Here is a 9,727-nt window from a genome sequence, read left to right as displayed (position 1 = left end):
GGCAAAAAACATAACAAAAATCACAGCGACCAAAACGTCCATCCATCCTTCTCACAGTCGAGGCATTCTAAAAAAAAAAGATGGGCCATAACCGACTTTTTCCACCCCATTAACGCCTGGGCTCGTCCACAAAACATTCACGCGAAGATCAAAAGTGGAAGCGAGACATTAGTGGAAATTAGAAGGGGAGGGAAGACGTAGAAGAAAAAGCAGAAAGAAAATAAACTGCACAAAACCCCCCGCGCTGACGAAATACCTAATGTACAGCCACCAGCCATATATGTGCGCCCCGAACGCAAACGCAGTCCATGTTGAGATCGCCTGGATCGTAAGAACATTACCAGAAGTGGAAAAAATACACTAGCTCGAGATAAAGGTCAGGCCACCATCATCACCACTGATTGGATCGGCCTCTTTACGTTCAAGAGCCTCCCAATCAATGTCAACCCACGGGTCCTCTATGAACATCCGATCCCCGAGCGGGCCAGGGTGAGAGAACCAATCGGCGGGAATCCAGTTGTCATCCTCTGGTCCGCCAATCTTGATGACCACGTCCTCCCTGGACAAGTCCCCATCCTTGGGGGTCTGTGTGACGGCGCCGCCGCTATCAACAGAATCGGGAGTATCTTCAGCCTGCGCCAGAGTGAACATGTCCGCATTGAGGAATTCATCAAACGGATCGCCGCGCAGCCCGAAGTAGTCTTCATTCCTAGCAGAATCGAATACCTCGCTAATCAGGTCGAGAGATACGGTACTGTCCGCCCACCCGTCCTTCAACTGGGCGTCCTCCGAGGTCACCACCTGATCGGTAACCTTTTCGGATTCTTTCTTGCTATCTTTGCTCGGAGTTGGTCGGTTTGAAGAAGGAGCTTTTCCGGCACCCATCCGCGGTGTTGGAAGCTGATTTGATGCTGGAGACACCGATTTGGGGCCCGCCTGACTGGAAACACGTCCCATTGGCGTCGTTCCGGCAGTGGCCGGGGTCGCGCCCTCGGCCTTGATTTCCTGCTTGACACTGGGGCCGGTCGCAGACTTAGTCGCGGCACGCTGCACGTCAGCGGCTGCCGGTGGCTTATTCGTGGCTTTTGTTTCGGACTTCTCCTTTTCTTTCGCAAGATCGACCAGGGCAGATTTGAAACTATCCAGTGCATACTGGAGCGGGTCCTCAATTTGTTCCTCAGCTTTGTGACTTTCCTCAATGTGCTTGTCCAAGGCAGCCTGACTCGGAAAACCTTTGCTGTGATGCTCGCACTCGGGAACAGAGCATGTGAAGGATTTGGCCTCCGCATCTGATGGCTTCGAGGCCTCCGGTTTCGCTTGAGCGGCGACTCCAGTTCCGGGGGTAGTTGGTGTCGTGGTAGCTCCTGCATGGCTCTGCTTGCGTCTCTTGGAAGGGGGAATCTTCAACTTATCGGGAGAAAATCCACCAGGCCCATAAACATGTGGAACTCCCTGCGGAGAAGGTGCGCCCAACGGGAATGGAGGTTGTGCAACCGTAGGCGCCGCTGGGACAGCCTGGTTCTGTGCTCGGCGAGCCCGCTGAAGTGCTTCCTCCTGTTGTTGAAGGGCCTGCAGGTTGGTGGCATTGAGAGGAGCCATGGTGGGCTGGCCGCTCGGCGGCTGCGCAGCGGCTCCTCCTGGCCTCTGACTCTGCTGCTGATTCTGTACTCTGCTGATCATTGCAGCAAACAAGCCTTTGATGTACGCGATTGATTTTCTCAGGTATTCGGGCGCAATGGAGAATTGGTCATTAAGTGACCAATCCGGATCCTTGAACTGCCTCATCAGTTGTATCCGCTGTACCCGTGGAAAATACCAGTCAGCTGGTGATCACACAACAGTCATCCGTAGATGAATCAGGGGATCGCTTACCATGCTAAACAAGACCTTAACATTTTTCTCTTGCCCAGGAATCTTCGCAAGCCACTGAACCAGTGTGTCCAGCCTCCCAAGCATATCTGTGGACTCCCGGAGCTGCCGAGCCATCGTAGCCTTATCCTCCGGCGAGACAGTCACCGGCTCCGGCGCAGGGGTGTTCTTGGCCATCTCCGTGTACAGATACTTGAGCTTATCTGGGAGATGATTCCAGGCTTCCTCCGCAGCAGCTTTCGTGATTTGCGGCCGTTGTTGCCGCCTTATTTGGGCCTCAAGCTGTGCCCGCTGCTGAGGAGTCATGGCAGCTAGCTGCTCCCGAGTGAAGGGTAGCGGGGGTCGCGCAGGAGCAGTAGCCGTCGTGCTCGCTTGGGTCGTGGTAGCCTGCGAAGCTGGCTGGGTCGTGGAATTTTGAACTTCGACCACCTCATCGCCATGAGGCCTCTTCTTGGTAGTCGACTTCGCCGCTGCCGCCTTGGCATTCTTGCCAGCCACCATCGCGCCCTGAGCTTGAGCTTGAGCTTTCGCACCGCCTGCCTGGGCCGTCTGCACCTGTTGGTTCGACTGCGGAGTTTGTGGCGGAGGTTGCAATGACGGCGGCTGCTTTTGTTGTGCCGGATTCTGAGGAGCGGCGGGCTGCTGCGGGTGGGACGGTTGCTGCGACTGTTGGCTTTGGTTCATCGCTTGAGCCGCGGCGGCCTGGGACGCGGCTCGATTATGAGCATGTTGCATGAGCTGCCTCTGGCGATGCCTCTGGATCAGATCCCGCAGCTGCTCATCCGTAAAATTCTGAGCCTGCGGCCCCAATCGCTGACGAGCCGCCTGAATATCATTGGCCGTAATCGGTCGCATTGCAGGAATATTGATTGGCGGAGGCTGCTGTTGCTGCGGCTGACCAGGCCGAAAGTTCTGCGGAGGCATGAACGGTTGTGGCGGGCCGAGATGGTTCAACGGTCCATTTTGGTCAGAATTTCGGCTGGCCATCGTCTGAGCGAGATGGAGCCGTTGGAGTTGCAGTAACTTGGGAAGATCGACATTTCCGAGAACCTGGGGGTTCTGGGCCACCCACTGCTTCAGCTGACCCCATGTCTTGACCGTCTTGGGTATTGGCGGATTCATATTCGCATTCGAGTTGAGTATTTGAGGAGGGAATGGAACGCGATCCATCTCCCGGATCTGCTCAGGAGTCATATCCATCTGCGACCGCATAATCTGCTGCTTGATAAATTCATTGTGTTGTTGCTGTTGTCGCTGAACTTGCTGCTGTTGTTGCTGTTGTTGCTGCTGTTGCTGGGACATTTGTTGACCTTGGAGCAATGGGTTCTGTGGCTGGGCACCACCCATGCCGGAAAGCGACTGCTGAAGCGCCAAGGATGCCCGCATGTTCTGATCACTGACCAACTGTCCATTCTGTCCCGGTTGGGACATGTTGGGTTGCATGAGCATGGACTGTTGGCCATTGGCTCTGGCCATGGCCTGACTGTTAGCCAGAAGACGACGCTGGTGGTTCATCAAAAAGGCATTGATCTGCTCCGGAGTCATCTGCGACAAGCGTTCCTGGACGGCGGGGGGTAGATTCGGGGGAATCTGCGGTCGAGACTGCATCGTGGATTGTTGGCTACCTGGCTGCTGGCCGGCCATGCCGGGAGGTCGGGAAGGTGGCCGACCTTGGGACGCGGTCTGCGCGGGAGACATCTGCGGGCCCATTGGGCGATTTAACATCGACATTGCGGGACTTTGCTGGGGAAGCGTCTGGGGCACCTGAGAACCGGCTTGACCCCCGGCTTGCGTAGTCATGACCATCTTCGCATTGTGGGCGGCTTGGGCGCGTGCTTGCAACTGTGCCTGTGCCTGTGCCTGTGATTGCGCCTGCGCCTGCGACTGTGCCTGAAATTGAGCGGCCTGTTGGATACGTTCTTGCTGGACACTTTGGGCATTTTGGAGGTGTTGCTGGGCAAGAAATTGTTGCGGGTTGACACCAGGCCGACTGGTGTTCGGCTGGCCGTTCTGTCCGAGCTGCTGTTGTGCACCACCTTGAAACATCCCATGAGAATTGGCAAACTGCTGTGGATTCATCTGCGAGGTGCTTGCCGGGACCACCAGCTGGCCCGCTTCCTGAGAGCGGAGCCCGTCCGCTTGTTGACCTTGAATATTTTCGACACTGCCCATGAAGGAGGTCGGATCGAGGTTCTGCTGCCCGTTCATCGGGAGGGCTGAATTGCGCTGCAAACCCATCATGTTCGGTACCATCTGCCGCTGTGCCGAATTCATCATAGGGTCACCACCCATCATGGCGCCGTTGGCACGAGCCATCTCCATCCGGTTACGCCGCATCCGCAGCTGCTTCAGAGCCTGGGTACGAAGGTACCAGGTCAAGGGTTCCATGTTCTTCTGCGCAAGCATCTGCTTCTGTTCAGGTGTGAGACTCCGTTGGACGTTCATCTTAAGCCTCTCGAGATCCTCCGGAGATGTCTTCATCAGGATCTGGTTTGCCATTCGAGACACCTGTTCGAACTCCTGCGGAGTCAGCATGCTCAAATCATCCCCTGCTGGCATCCCGGCCGCAGGCCGATGTTGAGCTTGTTGATGCTGCGGCTGCTGTTGCTGCTGTTGTTGCAACGTCGCTTGCTGGTTGGGGTTATTCATCCCCATGCCCATGGGCTGCTGCACAGGAATGGGAGACGACTGCATGGGTCGGGTCATCTGCGGAGTAAATTGAGGTTGGATTTGATTTGGGCGGACTCCCGGCATGCCACCGGCAGCACCTGCTTGTTGCATCATTCCGCTTTGCATAACGGCGGCCTGCTGCCGAAGCCTGGTGTCTCGAATGGCCAGAAGTTTGTTTGTGCACTCTTTCTCATAATCCTCCTGTAAACCGATAGATCAGCACACGATCATGATGAATCCGTTGCAGTGTTTGTTTCCGGAGAGAAACAAACCTTTTGATTTGCCTCACGGAAGGCTTTCTCCTCAAAGGTGAGAGCAGCCTGAACGGCATTTTGGAGTTCGACGCGAGGCTGGATCAGCCGGAGAGAGCTTATCCTGCAACAAGCACCGTTAGTCTCGAGCCAGTATGGTAAGACTGGAGAAGCTCCATACATTTGGAGGACCTTCATAGCCCTTTCCTGGACGGGCACTTCGGCGCGCCATCCAGTGAATGGGCCTTGCGACTGTAGGGCTTGGCCGACATGTTTGAAGACTATTTGATTATTCATGCTGTCACCCTTCTGTGGTTGCATTTGGCCATGGGGATTGGAAACACCGGGTATGCCTCCGCCGCCCACATTAGAATAATTTGCAGGATTCATGTCAGAAGCCCTGGAGATGGGCAACTGTGAAAGATCCGCGGTGGTCTTCGCCTGACGTCAGCATTCGCCGGATGCCACACCAAGAAACCAGACAGGAAGGTCGTAAGGGAGGCTCTGGAGAACGAGAGGAAGATTTCGAGAGTGGGATGCGCGGGGAGCGAGTGATTCAGCGGTATCGGTCGGGGAGCACGGCCAGCGAGGGCGAGGGATCTCGATCTTCAGCGTGGCAGGTCCGGTGGTGGTGGAGTACGGCCAGGCTCGTATTCTCGAGGCGTCGCTATGGCTTGTCACGGTGACACAACGCACGGGCACCGCTGGAGGGGAGGATGAGAAGCAGATAAGCAGGGACCCGGGATGTTGTCACAGGAGGACGGTGGTGGTGCAAAAGAAAAGAGGCTTTTTGGGCACGAGTCAGTCCGGGCAAAGGAAGGTCGGGCAAGCTGGTCCAGGGCGGGTGACGGGAGGCAGCGGTGGCGGCCTTGATAGGCGGAGCGGTGCTGGCGGGTCCTGGGGGGGAACAGAGCAAAATTGCCAGGCGGACAAACCTTGAAGATGGCGGTTACTCGAACGAGAAACCCAAACACACCGGCAGTCTGCAAGCAATACGAAGGTTGCGCGGGCCAGGCGATGGCAGTCCTCGATGCCTGCGCGTCTGAAAGCCTGCAGAATCGAATCTCTGCAGACGTGGAGGCGGAGGGGGGGAATAATGGCGTCGTTTCAGTTTGGGAAGATCGGGATCGGGCCGTAGGTAAGATGCGGATGGGCCACAGGAATGGGCGAACAGAGAAGGGAAGGGAAGCCAAAGAAGACGCTTAGAAAGGGGAAAGGCAATCGTCTACCGTGCGTCTCCAGCAAAACTGCACGGGAGGGAAAAGGAAAGAGAACGAACGAGAGGAAGGTGGGTGTAATAATGCGAGAGAAGAAGAGAGAGGCGTACGAGATGAGATGGAGGCAGACAGGACAATTGGGAGGCGTAGGAAGCAGTAAACGAAGGAGAGCGAAACCACACCTAAGCAAATCAAAGGACCTCAGGCGATGACGGAGCCCCAGCTGGGGATGGGAGGGATGAGAAACGATCAGTGGCAGACAACGACAGGCCGAGACGCAACGGGGAACGAGAGCCGGGCGGACAGCCAGTCGGCTCTGGGAGATCGGTTTGGCGTGGAATTAGTCGCTTGGTCCCTGCCCGTTAGGATGGTTAGTCTTAGACCACGGGAGCGATGGGGCGGTGGGACAGCACGGTCGTTGCTTGAGTCGCTTGACTGACCAGCTGACGGCCCCTCGCCCAACACTGGACCAGAAGCAGGACAAACGCAAGAATTGCTGACAGGCAGGATGGCCGCCTTGAGACGAGTGCAGGACGAGTTCAGACGCACGGCAGACGGAGGATCGGATGGATGTCTGACGGGTTCAACGGCATGAATGATGCCCTTGAGGCGCTCTGGCCTTGCTAGTCTTAGCCTATGTAGCTTAGTGAATCCCGGGCTACGATCCCAGGCCCCAGGGGGACCACCCACGAGGCCAGAGCCCTGCCTAGGGCCCCTAGACGGAGGGGACGGTGAAGCGCTCTACTCCTCCAATTCATTGCCAGCAAGAATGTGGAATATTCTACGAGATGGTTCTCTATTGAAGGCAATAAATGCCCTCCATATCGTCTTGTTCAGCGGCGTCCTTCACAGCCTCCCACGCAGCCTGCCCGCCCAGCCCCCTCTGACAGCAGACTATTCTTATAACCTTCCCGAGTCCAAGGAACGCCAGGCAAGTCTACCCGCTCGCACTAAGCCGAATAGGGACCACGGCCAGTGGGCGCGAATATTATTAATAGCTCACCACCGAGTCCTCAACCACCGCCATAGCAACGGTAGAATACGCCTGATTGTAGCGATCAATCGAACCTGATGCGTGTTCACACCCGAATACGCAACGTGGTGGCAGCCAGTTCTCACAAGATGGCCAATTGGTCGCACAGACGTCATGCTGCCTGTGCGGCGGACTGTCAGCCTTGCCGTCCACAGGCATGTGCCTTGACTGTATGTGGAAGGCGGTGGATGAGCCTCACGTGACGCCGCTTTCATCATCCGCATGCGCATCAACTTCCGCCGTCTTATCGACACCACCATATCCGAACCATCAGCCTTGCTTCTCCGATCAATCTTCCGCCGTCCTGATTGCCGTCGGTCCCGTTGTCCTGCACGCTGAACTGCAGCAAGAATAGTGATGGCTTCCAGGAGTCGGCAATAATGCGTTGATGATTCGGGTATCTCGACTGGCTTCCAAATAGTTACTCCCCCTTAGTACAGCATGGCCGTTGCATCATCGCCAGCCCCAGTCGGCTCCGGCGTCTTTGTCTCCGGTGCCCTTTTCGTCATCTGTCTCCTCGTCCTCTTGCTCCTGCGACGGTTCTTGACGCTTCGTGCGACGCCCGCCTACATTGTCGTCCCCGTCTTTCTGTCATTGGTGCTGCCTGCCAGCGTCGTGTTGCTCGTGCCCATCGACCTTGCGTCGAGCTCACGCGCCGGAGGAGCCCCCAAGGGCATCTGGCTACCCGACCGCGCAGTTCTGGTTTTGTGGCGGATCGCCTACTGGCTGATCTTTGTCTTGACCTGGTTCGTCTCTGGCTGTGTTGTTTCTCCCGTCTTTCTATCCAGTTGCCTGCAGTATACTCAGAAATTTCAATCCAACAGGGTCATTCTGCCACTCCTGGGTGAATTCGTCGATTCTGGATATCGGGAACCCAAAGACCGTTTTCTATACTCACTGCGCTCCAATGCCCGCTATCATTTAATCGTCCTCGCTTGCAGCGTCGTCGGCCTCATCTACATCTCGATCCACAATGGATTCGACTTCACCTCCATCAAGGCCCTTGTTATGGCGCTGGCCTACGTGTGGGGTCTGGTTCTGGCCATTTACCTCATGGGCCATGGCCTGGTCTCCATTCCACGTTCGTTTCTTCGGAAAGCCAGCAATGCCGGCACCCTACACAGGCTCCAGGCGCATGCTCCCAAGGTGTACGACCGCCTGACAGATGCCATCAACGAGCTGGAGGAGCTGGAGGCGCAAGTAGCCCAACTCCAGCAACGTAAGACGGGCAGTGCTCGAGAGTTCCAGGACTGGATCGAGGAATTGGCCGAGTATTCGAGTCTGCCGGAGTCTCGCCCGGTGGCTCTTCAGTCCATCATCAATAACTCGACCAGATCGGTGCCCGCGGTCATAACAGAGCGATACATGGCGGATCTATCGAGACGTCTTCAGCGGGCTCGGCATCAGAAAGCGCGGTTTGTCGATGAATGGGACCGGCTGGTGCAGTCGGCCGCGGACTACCAAGCCATCGTAAATTCCTCCGCTTCCAGGAAGCTCGACTTTGGTCGGCCTGCGTCGCATGCCGCATTTCTGTCTCGAGTGGGCTTCCTAACCCCAACCTTGCGGTACCATGTCTACGTGCATCTGCTCCCCAGCGTCCGACTCATTCTAGCGGCGGTTTTCTCGGCCGCTTCCGTGTGCGTTGTCTGGTCTGAACTTATCAAGAGCCTTGCTCCGCGCCTCTCGATTATCAGCCTCAGCTTGGTCCCGCGTCCGGACGATGGCGGTCAGATCGGGTTTGGAGGACAAGTGGTGGCATCCCTCTGGCTTCTGTACATGTGCGCCGCCGCTCTGAAGGGCGTCAACGACGCCAAGGTCTGGGGCAATCGGGCGCTCGTCCGCCGGAATACCTACGGTGAAAGCGCGTGTTGGTACGCGGGACAGATTGCCCGTCTCACAGTGCCTTTGGCCTACAACTTTCTCACCTTCCTTCCGGAGGAAGTTCGTCGCGACACCACGTTTTACCGATTCCTCGGTCGGTCTATCGATCTGACTCCGTTGGGGAAAGGCTTTGATTATTTTTTCCCGATCTTTGTCCTTCTTCCGGTGGGGGCTACGATGTTCAATCTATACGGTCGCATCCAGAAAGTGTTCGGATTCGGCCTTGTCGAAGACGATGACGACGATGCCGAGAATCCAGGCGGATTTGGGACCGGGGGCTGGCGGGAAGGACGGGCGCTGATTGAGCGGGAGTTGAGCGGCCTGGGATCCTTGGGCCTCACGTCGAGAACCCACGATCCCGTCCGAAACGGGGCTCCTGGCGCTGGAAATGCCGCTCGCCGCACAGCACCGACCAGCTGGGCTCCACCGGCGGAACGATTCTCTCGAGTCTCTCGCTCCGGCCGAGCGACCGCAGCCTCCTCGCAGCCTGTCCTCGACGATGAGGGCGAGGAGAATTTCTTCCAATCCTTTGCCCATCGGGTGCGAAACACGTTCGAGACTGCTTCCGCGCCACAGTGGCTGCAAGCAAACCTGTCAGGTTTGCAGCGTCCGCGATGGATGGCTGGCGACGGCAATGCGCAGGGCCGGGGCGGTGGGCTCTTTGCGAGGTTGTTTGGGGGTCCTTCGGCGGAAGGACATGTGAGGCTATAGAGTACAATTCTCCGGATGTGTCTTTCCATTAGCTAGAGAGTATGGCAAGGGCGTTTGGGTAGGTTCTTGCTTTTCCCCACGTATGTAAAGATGGA

General features: G+C 56.8%; 2 protein-coding genes across 2 annotated transcripts; one reads left to right on the top strand and one right to left on the bottom strand.

Annotated features, from left to right (window-relative positions):
* Positions 1-360: 360 nt before the first annotated feature.
* T310_0501 (uncharacterized protein) lies at positions 361-5,087 on the bottom strand (the record flags this gene model as incomplete). Its single annotated transcript, XM_013476635.1, has 3 exons — positions 361-1,797; positions 1,873-4,740; positions 4,812-5,087. 3 exons carry the CDS (start codon positions 5,085-5,087, stop codon positions 361-363), a joined length of 4,581 nt encoding a protein of 1,526 aa, XP_013332089.1.
* Positions 5,088-7,129: 2,042 nt separating this feature from the next.
* Positions 7,130-9,632, top strand: T310_0500 (LMBR1 domain protein; the record flags this gene model as incomplete). Its single annotated transcript, XM_013476634.1, has 2 exons — positions 7,130-7,210; positions 7,476-9,632. The coding sequence occupies 2 exons, from the start codon at positions 7,130-7,132 to the stop codon at positions 9,630-9,632; spliced, it is 2,238 nt and encodes a 745-aa protein (XP_013332088.1).
* Positions 9,633-9,727: the final 95 nt, after the last annotated feature.

This window comes from Rasamsonia emersonii (assembly GCF_000968595.1).
Source record: "Rasamsonia emersonii CBS 393.64 chromosome Unknown ctg1118621759679, whole genome shotgun sequence".
NCBI classification, from domain to species: domain Eukaryota; kingdom Fungi; phylum Ascomycota; class Eurotiomycetes; order Eurotiales; family Trichocomaceae; genus Rasamsonia; species Rasamsonia emersonii.
This window is presented reverse-complemented; position numbering and strand designations above follow the sequence as displayed.